The sequence below is a fragment of the Oncorhynchus masou genome, chromosome 24 (genome assembly GCF_036934945.1).
Source record: "Oncorhynchus masou masou isolate Uvic2021 chromosome 24, UVic_Omas_1.1, whole genome shotgun sequence".
NCBI lineage: Eukaryota > Metazoa > Chordata > Actinopteri > Salmoniformes > Salmonidae > Oncorhynchus > Oncorhynchus masou.
In genome coordinates, this window is record NC_088235.1 from 110,505,393 (window position 1) to 110,529,031 (window position 23,639).

General features: G+C 42.6%; 1 protein-coding gene across 2 annotated transcripts in view; it reads right to left on the reverse strand.

Moving 5' to 3' along the window:
• Positions 1–23,639, reverse strand: part of atf6 (activating transcription factor 6) — a 121,037-nt gene that overhangs the window by 17,303 nt on the left and 80,095 nt on the right. For both annotated transcript variants that reach the window (XM_064936140.1, XM_064936142.1), the window contains exon 15: positions 7,730–7,814. In XM_064936140.1, the coding sequence (XP_064792212.1) occupies positions 7,730–7,814 (85 nt within the window). The remainder of the gene's footprint in view (positions 1–7,729; positions 7,815–23,639) is intronic.

Consider the following 23,639-nt stretch of genomic DNA (forward strand, 5'->3'; position numbering starts at 1 on the left):
GGTCTTCTGTGTAGGTCAGTCTCTCAGTTAAGGAATGTGATCAGAGTAACACAGCAAATCTGGAGAAATAGGATATCAGTACCCATGTTAGCAGATGTTCACTATCTCAAAACACCACACAATTATTATTATATATATTTTAAGTGCAAACAACTAAGGGTCCTTAAAATAAGTGAGCAAAGTACATCTGGTATAAGACAGGTACAGTGGGGCAAAAAAGTATTTAGTCTGCCACCAATTGTGCAAGTTCTCCCACATAAAAAGATGAGGACTGTAATTTTCATCATAGGTACACTTCAACTATGACAGACAAAATGAGGGAAAAAAATCCAGAAAATCACATTGTAGGATTTTTTATGGATTTATTTGCAAATTATGGTGGAAAATAAGTATTCGGTCACCTACAAACAAGCAAGATTTCTGGCTCTCACAGACCTGTAACTTCTTCTTTAAGAGGCTCCTCTGTCCTCCACTCGTTGCTTGTATTAATGGCACCTGTTTGAACTTGTTATCAGTATAAAAGACACCTGTCCACAACCTCAAACAGTCACACTCCAAACTCCACTATGGACAAGACCAAAGAGCTGTCAAAGGATACCAGCAACAAAATTGTAGACCTGCACCAGGCTGGGAAGACTGAATCTGCATTAGGTAAGCAGCTTGGTTTGAAGAAATCAACTGTGGGAGCAATTATTAGGAAATGGAAGACATACAAGACCACTGATAATCTCCCTCAATCTGGGGCTCCACGCAAGATCTCACCCCGTGGGGTCAAAATGATCCCAGAACCACACGGGGGGACCTAGTGAATGACCTGCAGAGAGCAAAGTAACAAAGCCTACCATCAGTAACACACTACACCGCCAGGGACTCAAATCCTGCAGTGCCAGACGTGTCCCCCTGCTTAAGCCAGTACATGTCCAGGCCCGTCTGAAGTTTGCTCGAGAGCATTTGGATGATCCAGAAGAAGATTGGGAGAATGTCATATGGTCAGATGAAACCAAAATATACCTTTTTGGTAAAAACTCAACTCGTCATGTTTGGAGGGCAAAGAATGCATCCAAAGAACACCATACCTACTGTGAAGCATGGGGGTGGAAACATCATGCTTTGGGGCTGTTTTTTCTGCAAAGGGACCAGGACGACTGATCCGTGTAAAGGAAAGAATGAATGGGACCATGTATCATGAGATTTTGAGTGAAAACCTCTTTCCATCAGCAAGGGCATTGAAGATGAAACGTGGCTGGGTCTTTCAGCATGACAATGATCCCAAACACACTGCCCGGGCAACGAAGGAGTGGCTTCGTAAGAAGCATTTCAAGGTCCTGGAGTGGCCGAGCCAGTCTCGAGATCTCAACCCCATACCAAATCTTTGGAGGGAGTTGAAAGTCCGTGTTGCCCAGCAACAGCCCCAAAACATCACTGCTCTAGAGGAGATCTGCATGGAGGAATGGGCCAAAATACCAGCAAGTGTGTGTGAAAACCTTGTGAAGACTTACAGAAAACGTTTGACCTCTGTCATTGCCAAAGGGTATATAACAAAGCATTGAGATAAACATTTGTTATTGACCAAATACTTAATTTCCACCATAATTTGCAAATAAATTCATTAAAAAATCCTACAATGTGATTTTCTGGATTTTTTTTCCCCCTCATTTTGTCTGTCATAGTTGAAGTGTACCTATGATGAAAATTACAGGCCTCTCTCTTATCTTTTTAAGTGGGAGAACTTGCACAATTGGACTAAATACTTGCCCCACTGTACATTCAAACAGTTTTGATTTGGCAGGAGGATATGCATTTACTTCCTGGAATTCAAATGGACATATTTCTTTGTGCGGCATAATAAACTAACATCTTACAGAGTCAGTATAATCTCCTTGAATACCACTACAATCATTGTTGGAGATTCAGGACATTCAGTGGGAAAACGGCTATCGGATTTCACTATTTACGTGACTTCAGTAAACCAAGTGACCAATGTGGCCTTAAGCATTCCACCCCGACGGAACGGACCAAGAACAATGTTTACCTTCATTCATCTACAACAACGCCCCAGAGAGAGAGAGAGAGAGAGAGTGAGAGTCTTTACCAATATAATGCCGTGCTCTTCCCTCCCTGCTGAGTAACAATATCATGTTCCACTGACTCCCTTCCTCCCTGGGCTAGCTCACCGCTAATCAATTCAGATGCTACATACAGAGCCAGAATGAAGGGAGGAAGGGATAAATAGAGAGGGAAAGAAAGAGATCGAGAAAGACAATAAACACAATTTTGCCAAAAAAAAAAGAAAAATGTGAAGAAGAGAGAGCAAGAATCATTCTGTAATAACAGGGCCTGTTGAAAAGCCAAGAACAACAGAATCATTCATTTAATTATTCACACTCATCTTTTGGCTTCAGTATCTCGCAACACGACAAAACCCTTCCAAGTAAGTTTAATGCTCTTGTTCATTGTGTGGGGATGATGCTAACCCACTCCAGACAGTACTGCAGCGATAAGGTACAGTACGTAGCCCAGCATGGATGCCAAACATGGAGTCGGGTCATCTCTATGGCCTTTGTTCTCCCATTAAATCAGTATCAGTGGTCCAGCCAGCCAAGAGAAGGACCATAGAGAAAACAAGACCACGATGTTGTCATGGAAATCAAGGCCAAAACACAAACAGATGTTCAGTTAGGACCAAACAGAAAATACTTTGGGCCACACGAGAATGACAAATATAATAAACAACTAGTTCAGACAGAAATATCAACCGATCACGCAGGTCTTGAGGTGAACAGGTTTGCTTGTGGATAAGAGAACCTGATCCTGTGGTGCCCAAAGCAACAGTGTGGTTTTTGTGTAATCTCATCTCGCTGGTCACCATAGCATCTCCCACCAAAGCTCCATATACTACCCACCACTGCCACCTGTACGCTCTCGTTGACTGGCACTCGCTTCATACTCGTCGCCAAACCCACTGGCTCCAGGTCATCTACAAGACCCTGCTAGGTAAAGTCCCCCTTTATCTCAGCTCGCTGGTCACCATAGCATCTCCCACCTGTAGCACGCGCTCCAGCAGATATATCTCTCTAGTCACCCCCAAAACAAATTCTTTCTTTGGCCGCCTCTCCTTCCAGTTCTCTGCTGCCAATGACTGGAACGAACTACAAAAATCTCTGAAACTGGAAACACTTATCTCCCTCACTAGCTTTAAGCACCAACTGTCAGAGCAGCTCACAGATTACTGCACCTGTACATAGCCCACCTATATTTTAGCCCAAACAACTACCTCTTTCCCTACTGCATTTAATGAATTAATTTATTTTGCTCCTTTGCACCCCATTATTTCTACTTTTGCACATTCTTCCACTGCAAATCTACCATTCCAGTGTTTTACTTGCTATTTTGTATTTACTTTGCCACCATGGCCTTTTCTTGCCTTTACCTCCCTTATCTCACCTCATTTGCTCACATCGTATATATACTTGTTTCTACTGTATTATTGACTGTATGTTTGTTTTACTCCATGTGTAACTCTGTGTCGTTGTATGTGTCGAACTGCTTTGCTTTATCCTGGCCAGGTCGCAATTGTACATGAGAACTTGTTCTCAACTTGCCTACCTGGTTAAATAAAGGTGAAATAAAATAAATAAATAATAAATGACTGGTGTCTGAGACATCCTACAAGCCCTCATAGTGAACTACGAGCATAGTGAGCTACGAGCATAGTGAGCTACGAGCATAGTGAGCTACGAGCATAGTGAGCTACGAGCATAGTGAGCTACGAGCATAGTGAGCTACGAGCATAGAGAGCTACGAGCATAGAGAGCTACGAGCATAGTGAGCTACGAGCATAGTGAGCTACGAGCATAGTGAGCTACGAGCATAGTGAGCTACGAGCATAGTGAGCTACGAGCATAGTGAGCTACGAGCATAGTGAGCTACGAGCATAGTGAGCTACGAGCATAGTGAGCTACGAGCATAGTGAGCTACGAGCATAGTGAGCTACGAGCATAGTGAGCTACGAGCATAGAGAGCTACGAGCATAGAGAGCTACGAGCATAGTGAGCTACGAGCATAGAGAGCTACGAGCATAGAGAACTACGAGCATAGTGAACTACGAGCATAGTGAGCTACGAGCATAGTGAGCTACGAGCATAGAGAACTACGAGCATAGTGAACTACGAGCATAGTGAACTACGAGCATAGTGAACTACGAGCATAGTGAACTACGAGCATAGTGAGCTACGAGCATAGTGAGCTACGAGCATAGTGAGCTACGAGCATAGTGAACTACGAGCATAGTGAACTACGAGCATAGAGAGCTACGAGCATAGTGAGCTACGAGCATAGTGAGCTACGAGCATAGTGAGCTACGAGCAGTGAGCTACGAGCATAGTGAACTACGAGCATAGTGAACTACGAGCATAGTGAACTACGAGCATAGTGAACTACGAGCATAGTGAACTACGAGCATAGTGAACTACGAGCATAGGGAGCTACGAGCATAGTGAGCTACGAGCATAGTGAGCTACGAGCATAGTGAGCTACGAGCAGTGAGCTACGAGCATAGTGAACTACGAGCATAGTGAACTACGAGCATAGTGAACTACGAGCATAGTGAACTACGAGCATAGTGAACTACGAGCATAGGGAACTCCGAGCATAGTGAACTCCGAGCATAGTGAACTCCGAGCATAGTGAACTCCGAGCATAGGGAACTACGAGCATAGGGAACTACGCGCATAGGGAACTACGAGCATAGTGAACTACGAGCATAGTGAACTACGAGCATAGTGAACTACGAGCATAGTGAACTACGAGCATAGGGAACTACGAGCATAGTGAGCTACGAGCATAGTGAGCTACGAGCATAGTGAGCTACGAGCATAGTGAGCTACGAGCATAGAGAGCTACGAGCATAGAGAACTACGAGCATAGTGAACTACGAGCATAGTGAGCTACGAGCATAGTGAACTACGAGCATAGTGAACTACGAGCATAGTGAACTACGAGCATAGAGAACTACGAGCATAGTGAACTACGAGCATAGTGAACTACGAGCATAGTGAACTACGAGCATAGTGAACTACGAGCATAGTGAGCTACGAGCATAGTGAGCTACGAGCATAGTGAACTACGAGCATAGAGAACTACGAGCATAGAGAACTACGAGCATAGTGAACTACGAGCATAGTGAACTACGAGCATAGTGAGCTACGAGCATAGTGAGCTACGAGCATAGTGAGCTACGAGCATAGTGAGCAACGAGCATAGTGAGCAACGAGCATAGTGAGCTACGAGCAGTGAGCTACGAGCAGTGAGCTACGAGCAGTGAGCTACGAGCAGTGAGCTACGAGCAGTGAGCTACGAGCAGTGAGCTACGAGCAGTGAGCTACGAGCATAGTGAGCTACGAGCATAGTGAACTACGAGCATAGTGAACTACGAGCATAGTGAACTACGAGCATAGGGAACTACGAGCATAGGGAACTACGAGCATAGGGAACTACGAGCATAGGGAACTACGAGCATAGGGAACTACGAGCATAGGGAACTACGAGCATAGGGAACTACGAGCATAGGGAACTACGAGCATAGGGAACTACGAGCATAGGGAACTACGAGCATAGGGAACTACGAGCATAGGGAACTACGAGCATAGGGAACTACGAGCATAGGGAACTACGAGCATAGTGAACTACGAGCATAGTGAACTACGAGCATAGTGAACTACGAGCATAGAGAACTACGAGCATAGAGAACTACGAGCATAGTGAACTACGAGCATAGTGAACTACGAGCATAGTGAACTACGAGCATAGTGAACTACGAGCAGTGAACTACGAGCATAGAGAACTACGAGCATAGTGAACTACGAGCATAGTGAACTACGAGCATAGTGAACTACGAGCATAGTGAACTACGAGCATAGTGAACTACGACTTGGATGACTGCTCTTCCAATGAGCTGATCGCTCAAAACACACTTCCTAATGGTTAACACATACAGATCTATATGAAAATATAGCCATGTGGTCTGATCGTGATTGGCTCATGTGTATCTACTCACACTTCTTACTTCCTGTTAAATTAGCCAATCAACGGTCTGATTGAGGTCGAGCAGTACAATACTGTTGAGTTAGAGATTACTTTACTTAGATGTGTGTGTATTAGGTAGTTGTTGTGGAATTATTAGATTACTTGTTAGATACTGCTGCACTGTCGGGAACTAAACTCAGCAAGTCCTGTCTGGTCCAGCGATGGTGGGTTTGTGCCCATAGGCGACGTTGTTGCCAGTAATGTCTGGTGAGGACCTGCCTTACAACAGGCCTACAAGCCCTCAGTCCAGCCTCTCTCAGCCTATTGTGGACAGTCTGAGCACTGATGAAGGGATTGTGCATTCCTGGTGTAACCCAGGTAGATGTTGCCATCTTGTACCTTTCCCGCAGGTGTGATGTCTGCAGTCCCATGCCTCCTTGCAGTGTACACCTAAGGCGCGTTCACGCAGATGAGCAGGGACCCTGGGCATCTTTCTTTTGGTGTTTTTCAGAGTCAGTAGAAAGGCCTCTTCAGTGTCCTAAGTTTTCATAACTGTGACCTTAATTGCCTACCTTCTGTAAGCTGTTAGTGTCTTAACGATCGTTCCTCAGGTGCATGTTCATTAATCGTGTATGGTTCGTTGAATGGGAAACAGTGTTAAAACCCTTTACAATGAAGATCTGTGAAGTTATTTGAATTTTTACAAATTATCTTTGAAAGACAGGGTCCTGGAAAAGGGACGTTTCATTTTTTGTTGAGTTTAGAAGCACAAGCATTTCGCTACACTCACAATAATATCTGCTAAACATGTGTATGTGACCAATAAATGTTTTATTTGAGTTAGCCAATCAATGGCCTGATTGAGGTCTTACAGTACCAGTGCCAACTATCTAACATGGCAGCTTTCATCTGAGAGCTTTTAAAGGCGGTTTTACACTTTTATCCACAGCGACTTAAAATACTGAGTGCATCAATTCTTGTGCTTTTTCGTACTAGTCCCTTCCCTTCTAGGTAGAGTTCCTCTGTCCAGTGTCTGTGTTCTTTTGCCCATCTGAATCTTTTCTTTTTATTGGCCAGTCTGAGATACAGCTTTTTCTTCGCAATTCTGCCTAGAAGGCCAGCATCCCGGAGTCGACTCTTCACTGTTGACGTTGAGACTGGACAGAGGAACTCTGTCTAGAAGGCCAGCATCCCAGAGTCGCCTCTTCACTGTTGATGTTGAGACTGGTGTTTTGCGGTACTATTTAATGAAGCTGCCAGTTGAGAACATGTGAGGTGTCTGTTTCTCAAACTAGACACTCTAATGTACTTGTCATCTTGCTCAGTTGTAAACCGGGGCCTCCCACTCTTTCTATTCTGGTTAGAGCCAGTTTGCACTGTTCTGTGAAGGGAGTAGTACACAGCGTTGTACGAGATCTTCAGTTTCTTGGTAATTTCTCACATGGAATAGCCTTCACTTCTCAGAACAAGAATAGACTTGATGAGTTTCAGAAGAAAAAGGTCTTTGTTTCTGGCCATTTTGAGTCTGTAATGCTGATGTTCCAGATACTCAACTAGTCTAAAGAAAGCTAGTTGTATACATCAATCAATTTGTGAAGAAACCCAGAGAACAGGAAGAAAAAAAGAGAGCTAGAGACAGAGAAGAAGAAGAGAAGCCATTAAATGTACAGTGTATGGTGACAGATCTGTAGCAGAGTTGACTTACCATTAATGTTCATGGCTGGCAACACCACGGACATCTTGGGCCTACTTCCTTTGTTGTGGCTGGTAGCGGGCAGTAAAAGGTGATCCTGAGAACAAGGAACAATCAAAAAAGGTCAAAGGTCTAACTTAATGAAGCACACTTTGACCTTAGCAAAGACTTCAACACACCAGATCAACGGATGTCAAACTGGAGTTCAAATCGTAGCACTTCGGATTAGGGTTAAAGGTCAGAAGCATGAAGCACACCTTGACCCACACATCAAATACCGCCTAACATCAGACTGTATGTTTATCAGATAGCTGGCTTTATCATGAAGGGTTAAAGGTCAGAAGCATGAAGCACACCTTGACCCACACATCAAATACCACATAACGTCGGACTACAACTCTTTAGTAATAACCACACGGTAGTCATAGAAACTGAAAAAAACGGATGTTCAGACAAGACTTTACAGTGAAGGTGTGGAAGGACCCCTGTGGTTGCTATTTGTTAATGAAAGGGAAAAACCCCCATCAACCCACAGCTCTGTCGGTATGACGTTTATTTTATTTTTTATTTCACCTTTATTTAACCAGGTAGGCTAGTTGAGAACAAGTTCTCATTTGCAACTGCGACCTGGCCAAGATAAAGCATAGCAGTGTGAACAGACAACACAGAGTTACACATGGAGTAAACAATTAACAAGTCAATAACACAGTAGAAAAAAAAAGGGGAGTCTATATACATTGTGTGCAAAAGGCATGAGGAGGTAGGCAAATAATTACAATTTAGCAGATTAACACTGGAGTGATAAATGATCAGATGGTCATGTACAGGTAGAGATATTGGTGTGCAAAAGAGCGGAAAAGTAAATAAATAAAAACAGTATGGGGATGAGGTAGGTAAAAATGGGTGGGCTATTTACCGATAGACTATGTACAGCTGCAGCGATCGGTTAGCTGCTCAGATAGCAGATGTTTGAAGTTGGTGAGGGAGATAAAAGTCTCAAACTTCAGGGATTTTTCGTCACTCTGTCTGTAGCGTCTCGAAGACATTTTGACCAAATTCAATCCAGTCAGTCAGTGGATGAGCTACTGACTAACTGCTAACTGTAGAAAGAAACAATATCTCTCTAATGCTCCACTAAACCCTACAGTACATCTATAGTGTCATCACACTACAGTATCTCTAACGCTCCACTAAACCCTACAGTACATCTATAGTGTCATCACACTACAGTATCTCTAATGCTCCACTAAACCCTACAGTACATCTATAGTGTCATCACACTACAGTATCTCTAACGCTCCACTAAACCCTACAGTACATCTATAGTGTCATCACACTACAGTATCTCTAATGCTCCACTAAACCCTACAGTACATCTATAGTGTCATCACACTACAGTATCTCTAATGCTCCACTAAACCCTACAGTACATCTATAGTGTCATCACACTACCGTATCTCTAATGCTCCACTAAACCCTACAGTACATCTATAGTGTCATCACACTACCATATCTCTAATGCTCCACTAAACCCTACAGTACATCTATAGTGTCATCACACTACAGTATCTCTAATGCTCCACTAAACCCTACAGTACATCTATAGTGTCATCACACTACAGGACAGTATCTAATGCTCCACTAAACCCTACAGTACATCTATAGTGTCATCACACTACAGTATCTCTAATGCTCCACTAAACCCTACAGTACATCTATAGTGTCATCACACTACAGGACAGTATCTAATGCTCCACTAAACCCTACAGTACATCTATAGTGTCATCACACTACAGTATCTCTAACGCTCCACTAAACCCTACAGTACATCTATAGTGTCATCACACTACAGTATCTCTAATGCTCCACTAAACCCTACAGTACATCTATAGTGTCATCACACTACAGGACAGTATCTCTAATGCTCCACTAAACCCTACAGTACATCTATAGTGTCATCACACTACAGTATCTCTAATGCTCCACTAAACCCTACAGTACATCTATAGTGTCATCACACTACCGTATCTCTAATGCTCCACTAAACCCTACAGTACATCTATAGTGTCATCACACTACCGTATCTCTAATGCTCCACTAAACCCTACAGTACATCTATAGTGTCATGACACTACAGTATCTCTAATGCTCCACTAAACCCTACAGTACATCTATAGTGTCATCACACTACAGTATCTCTAATGCTCCACTAAACCCTACAGTACATCTATAGTGTCATCACACGACAGTATCTCTAATGCTCCACTAAACCCTACAGTACATCTATAGTGTCATCACACTACCGTATCTCTAATGCTCCACTAAACCCTACAGTACATCTATAGTGTCATCACACGACAGTATCTCTAATGCTCCACTAAACCCTACAGTACATCTATAGTGTCATCACACGACAGTATCTCTAATGCTCCACTAAACCCTATAGTACATCTATAGTGTCATCACACTACCGGACAGTATCTCTAATGCTCCACTAAACCCTACAGTACATCTATAGTGTCATCACACGACAGTATCTCTAATGCTCCACTAAACCCTACAGTACATCTATAGTGTCATCACACGACAGTATCTCTAATGCTCCACTAAACCCTACAGTACATCTATAGTGTCATCACACGACAGTATCTCTAACGCTCCACTAAACCCTACAGTACATCTATAGTGTCATCACACTACCATATCTCTAATGCTCCACTAAACCCTACAGTACATCTATAGTGTCATCACACTACAGTATCTCTAATGCTCCACTAAACCCTACAGTACATCTATAGTGTCATCACACTACCGTATCTCTAATGCTCCACTAAACCCTACAGTACATCTATAGTGTCATCACACTACCGTATCTCTAATGCTCCACTAAACCCTACAGTACATCTATAGTGTCATCACACTACCGTATCTCTAATGCTCCACTAAACCCTACAGTACATCTATAGTGTCATCACACTACCGTATCTCTAATGCTCCACTAAACCCTACAGTACATCTATAGTGTCATCACACTACAGTATCTCTAATGCTCCACTAAACCCTACAGTACATCTATAGTGTCATCACACTACAGTATCTCTAATGCTCCACTAAACCCTACAGTACATCTATAGTGTCATCACACTACAGTATCTCTAATGCTCCACTAAACCCTATAGTACATCTATAGTGTCATCACACTACAGTATCTCTAATGCTCCACTAAACCCTACAGTACATCTATAGTGTCATCACACTACAGTATCTCTAATGCTCCACTAAACCCTACAGTACATCTATAGTGTCATCACACTACCGTATCTCTAATGCTCCACTAAACCCTACAGTACATCTATAGTGTCATCACACTACAGTATCTCTAATGCTCCACTAAACCCTATAGTACATCTATAGTGTCATCACACTACCGTATCTCTAATGCTCCACTAAACCCTACAGTACATCTATAGTGTCATCACACTACAGTATCTCTAATGCTCCACTAAACCCTACAGTACATCTATAGTGTCATCACACTACCATATCTCTAATGCTCCACTAAACCCTACAGTACATCTATAGTGTCATCACACTACAGTATCTCTAATGCTCCACTAAACCCTACAGTACATCTATAGTGTCATCACACTACCATATCTCTAATGCTCCACTAAACCCTACAGTACATCTATAGTGTCATCACACTACCGTATCTCTAATGCTCCACTAAACCCTACAGTACATCTATAGTGTCATCACACTACTGGACAGTATCTCTAATGCTCCACTAAACCCTACAGTACATCTATAGTGTCATCACACTACCGTATCTCTAATGCTCCACTAAACCCTACAGTACATCTATAGTGTCATGACACTACAGTATCTCTAATGCTCCACTAAACCCTACAGTACATCTATAGTGTCATCACACTACAGTATCTCTAATGCTCCACTAAACCCTACAGTACATCTATAGTGTCATCACACTACCGTATCTCTAATGCTCCACTAAACCCTACAGTACATCTATAGTGTCATCACACTACCGTATCTCTAATGCTCCACTAAACCCTACAGTACATCTATAGTGTCATCACACTACCGTATCTCTAATGCTCCACTAAACCCTACAGTACATCTATAGTGTCATCACACTACAGTATCTCTAATGCTCCACTAAACCCTACAGTACATCTATAGTGTCATGACACTACAGTATCTCTAATGCTCCACTAAACCCTACAGTACATCTATAGTGTCATCACACTACAGTATCTCTAATGCTCCACTAAACCCTACAGTACATCTATAGTGTCATCACACTACAGTATCTCTAACGCTCCACTAAACCCTACAGTACATCTATAGTGTCATCACACTACAGTATCTCTAATGCTCCACTAAACCCTACAGTACATCTATAGTGTCATCACACTACAGTATCTCTAACGCTCCACTAAACCCTACAGTACATCTATAGTGTCATCACACTACAGTATCTCTAATGCTCCACTAAACCCTACAGTACATCTATAGTGTCATCACACTACAGTATCTCTAACGCTCCACTAAACCCTACAGTACATCTATAGTGTCATCACACTACCGTATCTCTAATGCTCCACTAAACCCTACAGTACATCTATAGTGTCATCACACTACAGTATCTCTAATGCTCCACTAAACCCTACAGTACATCTATAGTGTCATCACACTACAGTATCTCTAATGCTCCACTAAACCCTACAGTACATCTATAGTGTCGTCACACTACGGGACAGTATCTCTAATGCTCCACTAAACCCTACAGTACATCTATAGTGTCATCACACTACCGTATCTCTAATGCTCCACTAAACCCTACAGTACATCTATAGTGTCATCACACTACCGTATCTCTAACGCTCCACTAAACCCTACAGTACATCTATAGTGTCATCACACTACCGTATCTCTAATGCTCCACTAAACCCTATAGTACATCTATAGTGTCATCACACTACAGTATCTCTAACGCTCCACTAAACCCTACAGTACATCTATAGTGTCATCACACTACAGTATCTCTAACGCTCCACTAAACCCTACAGTACATCTATAGTGTCATCACACTACAGGACAGTGAGGTGCCAGTACAGATCCAAATCCAGATGTTCAGGAGGTGACTGTATATCCAAACATAATCCAGAGATTACAGTGAGTTCAGGAAGTCACAGCTAAAAGGCCACAAGCAACATGAAAGCATCTCACATCTCTCGTCATAAACATGCTAATCACAAATCAGATGGCTACCATATGGGATAGTCTCTGTCAATGGTCTCTCTCTCCCCACGGCTTCAATAAGTAGTTAAATACTTCAGAGGTGAAATAACCTCACCAAAACTCTTAATATTAATGTCTGGCTCTGCCTTTCGTTGTTTAGGGAGATTAACAACCCTTGGTCTCTGAGACGATTACAGTCACATAAAGGCAAGGATTATAACCCGAACATGGTATCCATCTTGAAGTGACAACTGAAATGTGGAACTCAATTTGTAATAAATGAGACAGCAAACACAGAGAGAGCACCATCGCCCTTTATGGTTGTGAGGGATGAGGGTTCGCTCACCAACCAATAATTCACAAAAATGGGACAAACGCCAAATTGAGACTCTGCGAAAGTTGTCTCTGTGTACAAGGCAAAACGCCAGATAATGCATGCAGAGCAGAACTAGGCCGACACCCGCTAATTGTCCTCACCTACGGAGAGGTGAACCTGGAGAAGAGTCCCCGAAGCAAGCTGGTCCTGGGGCTATGTTCACAAACACAAACAGACCCCACAGAGCCCCAGGACAGCAACACAATTAGACCCAAACAAATCATGAGAAAACTAAAAAGAGAATTACTTGACACATTGGAAATCTTTTTTTTTTTTTTTTTTTTAAACAGAGCAAACTAGAATGCTATTTGGCCCGAGAGAGTACACAGTGGCAGAATGCCTGAATACCGTAGGCAGACCTGGCTCTCAAGAGAAGACAGGCTATGTGCACACTGCCCACAAAATGAGGTGGAAACTGAGCTGCCCTTCCTAACCTCTTGCCAAAAGTATGACCATATTAGAGACACATATTTCCCTCAGATTACACACAACCACAAATAATTTGAAAACAAACCCAATTTTGATAAACTCCCATGTATATTTGGTGAAATTCCACAGTGTGCAATCACAGCAGCAAGATTTATGACCTGTTGCCACAAGAAAAGGGCAACCAGTACAACCCACATACAGTTGAAGTGGGAAGTTTACAAACACTTATGTTGGAGTCATTAAAACTCGTTTTTCAACCACTCCACACATTTCTTGTTAACAAACTATAGGTTTTGGCAAGTCGGTTAGGACATCTACTCTGTGCATGACACAAGTAATTTTTCAAACAACAGATTGTTTCACTTATAATTCACTGTATCACAATTCCAGTGGGTCAGAAGTTTGACTGGGCCTTTAAACAGTTTGGAAAATTACAGAAAATGATGTCATGGCATCAGAAGCTTCTGATAGGCTGATTGACATCATTTGAGCCAATTGGAGATGTACCTGTGGATCTATTTCAAGGCCTACCTTCAAACTCAGTGCCTCTTTGCTTGACATCATGAGAAAATCAAAAGAAATCAGCCAAGACATCAGAAACAAAAATTGTCAGGTTCATCCTTGGGAGCAACTTCCAAAACGCCTGAAGGTACCACGTTCATCTGTACAATCAATAGTATGCAAGTATAAACACCATGGGACCACGTGGGACCGCCATACCGCTCAGGAAGCAGACGTGTTCTGTCTCCTAGAGATGAACATACTTTGGTGCGAAAAGTGCAAATCAATCCCAGAACAACAGCAAAAGACCTTGTGAAGATGCTGGAGGAAACAGTACAAAAGTATCTATATCCACAGTAATACGAGTCCTATATCAACATAACCTGAAAGGCTGCTCAGCAAGGAAGAAGCCACTGCTCCAAAACCACCATAAAAAAGCCAGACTACAGTTTGCAACTGCACATGGGGACAAAGATCGTACTTTTTGGAGAAATGTCCTCTGGTCTGATGAAACAAAAATAGAACTGTTTGGCCATAATGACCATCGTTATGTTTGGAGGAAAAAGGGGGAGGCTTGCAAGTCGAAGAACACCATCCCAACTGTGAAGCTCGGGGTGGCAGCATCATGTTGTGGGGGTGCTTTGCTGCATTAGGGATTGGTGCACTTCACAAAATACATGGCATCATGAGGAAGGACAATTATGAGGATATATTGAAGTAACATCTCAAGACATCAGTCAGGAAGTTAAAGCTTGGTCGCAAATGGGTCTTCCAAATGGACAATGACCCCAAGCATACTTCCAAAGTTGTGGCAAAATGGCTTAAGGACAACAAAGTCAAGGTATTGGAGTGGCCATCACAAAGCCCTGACCTCATGCCTATAGAACATTTTTTGGGGCAAAACTGAAAAAGCGTGTGCGAGCAAGGAGGCCTACAAACCTGACTGAGTTACACCAGCTCTGTCAGGAGGAATGGGACAAAATTCACCTAACTTACTGAGGGAAGCTTGTGGAAGGCTTCCCGAAACGTTTGACCCAAGTTAAACAATTTAAAGGCAATGCTATCAAATAATAATTGCGTGTATATAAACTTCTGACCCACTGGGAATGTGAAATAAATAATTCTCTACTATTATTCTGACATTTCACATTCTTAAAATAAAGTGGTGATCCTAACTGACCAAAAACAGGGAATTTTTACTAGGATTAAATGTCAGGAATTGTGAAAAACTGAGTTTAAATGTATTTGGCTAAGGTGTATGTAAACTTCCGACTTCATCTGTATATTATTACTTGTGAATGATGCCCAGATTGTGTGCAGTAAGGCAAGAAGCACATTAAACCGCTTTAAATCTTGTCTGCTAAATGAACTAGTGTAGCCCGCAGCCATATGGCATAGCAAGATCAGGGCCTAACATTAGGAGAATTCAGAGTATTCTGTTCTTCTGAAATACATTTTCTTCATATCATGTTTCTTTAGACCTGTCTAAAATAAATAATGGATTAGAGAGAGAGGGAGAGAGACCTAAAAGAGAGAGAGAGACCTAGAGAGAGAGAGAGAGAGAGAGAGACCTAGAGAGAGAGAGAGAGACCTAAAAGAGAGAGAGAGACAGAGAGAGACAGAGAGAGAGACCTAGAGAGAGAGACCTAGAGAGAGAGACCTAGAGAGAGAGAGACCTAAAAGAGCGAGAGAGAGACCTAAAAGAGCGAGAGACCTAGAGAGAGAGAGACAGAGACCTAGAGAGAGAGAGACAGAGAGAGACCTAAAAGAGAGAGAGAGACCTAGAGAGAGAGAAAGAAGTGGTTCTCATCTAGATGAAATGACAGAGGCTGAATGTTGTTTAGATAGAGACATACATAGCTGACATGTGTGACCCAGCCGGTCTCTCTTGAGAATGCCTACATATTGTGCCACCACTTCTGTCACTATCAATCTGCTCTGCACAAGGCCTACATGGTTCAAACTTGACATCACATAAACTCAGGGCCTTAGATTCAATGAAGAGAACTCTTTCATCTCCCTCCCTCCCTCCCTCTCTCTCCCTCCCTCTCTCTCCCTCCCTCTCTCTCCCTCCCTCCCTCTCTCTCTCCCTCCCTCTCTCTCTCCCTCCCTCCCTCTCCCTCCCCGTGCTTAATGGCTGTTACTGTTTCCCTCTCTGACTTTTTACTTAACTCCAGATAGCCCCCTTTAATTATTCTATAGTTCTGCTGCTCTGGGGTATATTCTTGCACCAACATTGACAACGTTTTGGCAAAATGGTTGATCACTACAAAATGGTTGATCACTACAAAATGGTTGATCACTACAAAATGGTTGATCACTACAAAGAATGAAAAGCTAGAGAGAATGAACAGGGTCCGTATCCACAAAGTCAGAGTTCGGCTTTCGAGGTAAACCGTATAATCTGGAAATAGAAGGCCACGGAATGTTTTTTTCAATACATCTGAATATTTGTAGCTAATTTTTAAGTTAATACCTGCAGTAATACCTGTGCAATACATTAGGAGATAAAGCAGATTGTGTTATTCATTTCACCTGTCACATTATTTGATATATTATGAAGGTTACTGTAGTTCCCCAGAACAGTTGAGCCAGTCACATGTTGATTTGTCAATAGCACAAAACTGTGGGAGCTGGTGAGTCCATAGTGTTGTTATTCACACTAGAGGTCGACCGATTAATCGGAATGGCCGATTAATTAGGGCTGATTTCAAGTTTTCATAACAATTGGAAATCAGTCATTTTGGACGCAGATTTAGCATTTTTTTTTTTTTTTTTACGCCTTTATTTAGTCTTTATTTTACTAAGCAAGTCAGTTAAGAACACATTCTAATTTTCAATGTCGGCCGAGGAACAGTGGGTTAACTGCCTCGTTCAGGGGCAGAACGACAGATTTGTACCTTGTCAGCTCGGGGATTTGAACTTGCAACCTTTCGGTTATTAGTCCAACACACTAACCACTAGGCTACCCTAAATGTGGCAGCTCTGAACGTCGCAGTCCACACGGTCAGAGTGAATACAGGGTGCAGAGACTGACCACTGTCACAGCAGACTACAGTACAGCAAGGAAAGAATTAGTGCCTCTAGTTAGTCTGCTATAGAAAATGTTGGATTTAAAACAAATCTCAAATGAAGTCCAGAGCTTTGGCAGATTTACAGTCACATCACCATCACACGAAGGGGAACAAAAACAAAAGCCACACCCCCTCTCAGGGAAACACCCTGCTGAAACTCAGGAAACACCCTTCTGAAACCCAGGAAACAAAAACACAAGCAAATAATAAAGCAGCAGAGCTAATAAAGGACTGTAAAAAATGTAAACGATCACCGTGGACAACGGGGTGACAAGCTGTGGGCTCTGCACGTTACAGAGCTGGAGGAGTTCCCTTCCTCTCTCCATCCCTCCATCTTTCTCCGTTTCAGACTCCCTCCATCAATCTCTACCTTCATCACCTCTCTCATAAAATCATTACAGAATTGATCCCTTTTAAGCCTCTCGTGATGCTGTTGACAAGGGTGGGAAAGTCAGCCATTAACGATACCAATATAAAAAAAGACTTCTGATCCACCTTTTCCCTCAGAGACCATGAGGAATATGGCTGTGTCTCAACAGAGGTCATGGAGGAAGAGACATCCAATATGGCTGTGTCTCAACAGAGGTCATGGAGGAAGAGACATCCAATATGGCTGTGTCTCAACAGAGATCATGGAGGAAGAGACATCCAATATGGGTGTGTCTCAACAGAGATAATGGAGGAAGAGACATCCAATATGGCTGTGTCTCAACAGAGGTCATGGAGGAAGAGACATCCAATATGACTGTGTCTCAACAGAGATCATGGAGGAAGAGACATCCAATATGGGTGTGTCTCAACAGAGGTCATGGAGGAAGAGACATCCAATATGGCTGTGTCTCAACAGAGGTCATGGAGGAAGAGACATCCAATATGGCTGTGTCTCAACAGAGATCATGGAGGAAGAGACATCCAATATGGGTGTGTCTCAACAGAGATAATGGAGGAAGAGACATCCAATATGGCTGTGTCTCAGAGGTCATGGAGGAAGAGACATCCAATATGGCTGTGTCTCAACAGAGATCATGGAGGAAGAGACATCCAATATGGCTGTGTCTCAAAAGAGATCATGGCGGAAGAGACATCCAATATGGCTGTCTCAGAGATCATGGAGGAAGAGACATCCAATATGGCTGTGTCTCAACAGAGATCATGGAGGAAGAGACATCCAATATGGCTGTGTCTCAACAGAGATCATGGAGGAAGAGACATCCAATATGGCTGTGTCTCAACAGAGATCATGGAGGAAGAGACATCCAATATGGCTGTGTCTCAACAGAGATCATGGAGGAAGAGACATCCAATATGGCTGTGTCTCAACAGAGATCATGGAGGAAGAGACATCCAATATGGCTGTGTCTCAACAGAGATCATGGAGGAAGAGACATCCAATATGGCTGTGTCTCAACAGAGATCATGGCGGAAGAGACATCCAATATGGCTGTGTCTCAACAGAGATCATGGAGGAAGAGACATCCAATATGGCTGTGTCTCAACAGAGATCATGGCGGAAGAGACATCCAATATGGCTGTCTCTCAGAGGTCATGGAGGAAGAGACGTCCAATATGGCTGTGTCTCAACAGAGATCATGGCGGAAGAGACGTCCAATATGGCAGTGTCTCAACAGAGATCATGGAGGAAGAGACATCCAATATGGCTGTGTCTCAGAGGTCATGGAGGAAGAGACGTCCAATATGGCTGTGTCTCAACAGAGATCATGGCGGAAGAGACGTCCAATATGGCAGTGTCTCAACAGAGATCATGGAGGAAGAGACGTCCAGTATGGGTGTGTCTCAACAGAGATCATGGAGGAAGAGACGTCCAGTATGGGTGTGTCTCAACAGAGATCATGGAGGAAGGGACATCCAATATGGCTGTGTCTCAACAGAGATCATGGAGGAAGAGACATCCAATATGGGTGTGTCTCAACAGAGATCATGGAGGAAGAGACATCCAATATGGCTGTGTCTCAACAGAGATCATGGAGGAAGAGACATCCAATATGGCTGTGTCTCAACAGAGGTCATGGAGGAAGGGACATCCAATATGGGTGTGTCTCAACAGAGATCAAGTATGGTTTAAAGTCTTAAGACTATTGACGAGTGAGCACTGAGGTCAAAGGTTAGACAGGGCAGAGGTTAGTGGTCTTTCCCTGGCCAGACTACGCTGTCCAGTCCAGTCCTGCTCAGTTCCTTCTCTAACCAGATAGATTGGCACTTGACCTTCAGATTTTTTAGTTGTTTTTATTATTATTTATTTTTACAAATCAGGGTTTGATTCAATCCGTGGTGTAGAAAATCTGCTTTGTAGTAGCACAGTTTAAATTATAAAGTATTTTTAGACTGTGCCGACATATGCAGCGTTTACCGTGAATGCAGTCTGAGCAAACTCGGAAACATTGCCTTTAAATGTCAATCGCGCAATAATGCTGATCATCTGTCCTACTGATTGAATCAAACTCTTAACTTTTATTTAAAAAGGGAGTCTCACTGAGGTCAGAAGACCTCCTTCCCACCAACAACATGTAATGACCAAAGAGAACACAACTGTCGTCATGGTTTCTGTCGTCGCCATGTCAACAATTCCTCAACGGGGGTTTGTTTGTGATTTCCTTTGTGACAAGAGTTCATGACATGACCCCTGACCTTGGCAATCATTGGATGCCTGCCAAAGCCTGAGGGACACTGAATAATAACGTCTGCACAGTAAGAAGTAACTTACTTATTATTAGTATTATTGTCATTATTATCATCATAATCATTATTATTGTTGTGATTATTACTCCAAATAGTAGTGGTACGAGGTGATGGTAACATAGTAGTAGTAGTAGTAGTAGTAGTAGTAGTAGTAGTAGTAATGATGATGGTAGTAGTAGTAGTAGTAGTAGTAGTAGTAGTAGTAATGATGGTGGTGGTGGTAGTAGTAGTAATGATGATGGTGGTGGTGGTAGTAGTAGTAATGATGATGGTGGTGGTGGTAGTAGTAGTAATGATGATGGTGGTGGTGGTAGTAGTAGTAATGATGATGGTGGTGGTGGTAGTAGTAGTAATGATGATGGTGGTGGTGGTAGTAGTAGTAATGATGATGGTGGTGGTGGTAGTAGTAGTAATGATGATGGTGGTGGTGGTAGTAGTAGTAATGATGATGGTGGTGGTGGTAGTAGTAGTAATGATGATGGTGGTGGTGGTAGTAGTAGTAATGATGATGGTGGTGGTGGTAGTAGTAGTAATGATGATGGTGGTGGTGGTAGTAGTAGTAATGATGATGGTGGTGGTGGTAGTAGTAGTAATGATGATGGTGGTGGTGGTAGTAGTAGTAATGATGATGGTGGTGGTGGTAGTAGTAGTAATGATGATGGTGGTGGTGGTAGTAGTAGTAATGATGATGGTGGTGGTGGTAGTAGTAGTAATGATGATGGTGGTGGTGGTGGTAGTAGTAGTAATGATGATGGTGGTGGTGGTGGTAGTAGTAGTAATGATGATGGTGGTGGTAGTAGTAATGATGATGGTGGTAGTAGTAGTAATGATGATGGTGGTAGTAGTAGTAATGATGATGGTGGTAGTAGTAGTAATGATGATGGTGGTAGTAGTAGTAATGATGATGGTGGTAGTAGTAGTAATGATGATGGTGGTAGTAGTAGTAATGATGATGGTGGTAGTAGTAGTAATGATGATGGTGGTAGTAGTAGTAATGATGATGGTGGTAGTAGTAGTAATGATGATGGTGGTAGTAGTAGTAATGATGATGGTGGTAGTAGTAGTAATGATGATGGTGGTAGTAGTAGTAATGATGATGGTGGTAGTAGTAGTAATGATGATGGTGGTGGTGGTAGTAGTAGTAATGATGGTGGTGGTGGTAGTAGTAGTAATGATGATGGTGGTGGTGGTAGTAGTAGTAATGATGATGGTGGTGGTGGTAGTAGTAGTAATGATGATGGTGGTGGTGGTAGTAGTAGTAATGATGATGGTGGTGGTGGTAGTAGTAGTAATGATGATGGTGGTGGTGGTAGTAGTAGTAATGATGATGGTGGTGGTGGTAGTAGTAGTAATGATGATGGTGGTGGTGGTAGTAGTAGTAATGATGATGGTGGTGGTGGTAGTAGTAGTAATGATGATGGTGGTGGTGGTAGTAGTAGTAATGATGATGGTGGTGGTGGTAGTAGTAGTAATGATGATGGTGGTGGTGGTAGTAGTAGTAATGATGATGGTGGTGGTGGTAGTAGTAGTAATGATGATGGTGGTGGTAGTAGTAGTAGTAATGATGATGGTGGTGGTAGTAGTAGTAGTAGTGGTGGTAGTAGTAGTAGTAGTAGTAGTAGTGATGATGGTAGTAGTAGTAGTAGTAGTAGTGATGGTAGTAGTAGTGATGGTAGTAGTAGTAGTAGTGATGGTAGTAGTAGTGGTAGTGATGGTAGTAGTAGTAGTAGTAGTAGTAGTAGTAGTAGTAGTAGTAGTAGTAGTAGTAGTAGTGATGGTAGTAGTAGTAGTAGTAGTAGTAGTGGTAGTAGTGGTAGTAGTAGTAATGATGATGGTGGAGGTAGTGGTAGTAGTAATGATGATGGTAGTAGTAATGATGGTGGTGGTAGTAGTAGTAATGATGATGGTAGTAGTAATGATGATGGTGGTGGTAGTAGTAGTAATGATGATGGTGGTGGTAGTAGTAGTAATGATGATGGTGGTGGTGGTAGTAGTAGTGATGGTGGTGGTAGTAGTGGTGGTAGTAGTGGTGGTAGTAGTAATGATGATGGTGGTAGTAGTGGTGGTAGTAGTAATGATGATGGTGGTAGTAGTAGTAATGATGATGGTGGTAGTAGTAGTAATGATGGTAGTAATAGTAGTAATAAATATAATAAAAATATATCCCATTTAGCAGACGCTTTTGTCCAAAGCGACTTACAAGTCGGCTGGGGCCACGACTTTTACATATGGCTGGGGCCACGACTTTTACATACGACTTTTACATAGCGCCATGCTCTACCGACTGAGCCACACAGGATTGGTAATGATGATGGTAATGATGATGGTAGTGGTAGTAGTGGTGGTAGTAGTAATGATGATGATGGTAGTAGTTGTAGTGGTGGTAGTAGTAATGATGATGATGGTAGTAGTAGTAGTGGTGGTAGTAGTAATGATGATGATGGTATTAGTAGTAGTGGTGGTCGTAGTAATGATGATGATGGTAGTAGTAGTAGTGGTGGTAGTAGTAATGATGATGATGGTAGTAGTAGTAGTAGTAGTAGTAGTAGTAGTAGTAGTAGTAGTGGTAGCAATGATGGTGGTGGTGGTAGTAGTAGTAATGATGGTGGTGGTGGTGGTAGTGGGAGTAATGATGATGGTGGTAGTAATGATGATGGTGGTGGTAGTAGTAGTAGTAGTAGTAGAAATGATGATGGTGGTGGTAGTAGTAGTAGTGGTAATGATGGTGGTGGTGGTGGTAGTGGGAGTAGTAATGATGATGATGATGGTGGTAGTAGCAGCCTCCAGTATTTATGCTGCAGTAGTTTATGTGTCGGTGGGCTAGGGTCAGTTTGTTATATCTGGAGTACTTCTCCTGTCCTATTCGGTGTCCTGTGTGAATCTAAGTGTGCATTCTCTAATTCTCTCATTCTCTCTTTCTTTTCTCTCTCTCGGAGGACCTGAGCCCTAGGACCATGCCTCAGGACTACCTGACATGATGACTCCTTGCTGTCCCCAGTCCACCTGGCCATGCTGCTGCTCCAGTTTCAACTGTTCTGCCTTATTATTATTCGACCATGCTGGTCATTTATGAACATTTGAACATCTTGGCCATGTTCTGTTATAATCTCCACCCGGCACAGCCAGAAGAGGACTGGCCACCCCACATAGCCTGGTTCCTCTCTAGGTTTCTTCCTAGGTTTTGGCCTTTCTAGGGAGTTTTTCCTAGCTACCGTGCTTCTACACCTGCATTGCTTGCTGATTGGGGTTTTAGGCTGGGTTTCTGTACAGCACTTTGAGATATCAGCTGATGTACGAAGGGCTATATAAATAAATTTGAATAAGTAGTAATGATGATGGTAGTAGGAGTAGTAATAGTGATGGTGGTGGTGGTAGTAGTGGTGGTAGTAGTAGTTGTAATGATGGTGGTGGTAGTGGTAGTAGTAGTAATAATGATGATGGTGGTAGTAGTAGTAGTAGTAATGATGATGGTGGTAGTGGTAGTAGTAGTAATGATGATGGTGGTAGTAGTAGTAATAATGATGGTGGTGGTGGTGGTAGTAATGATGATGATGGTGGTGGTGGTAGTAATGATGATGGT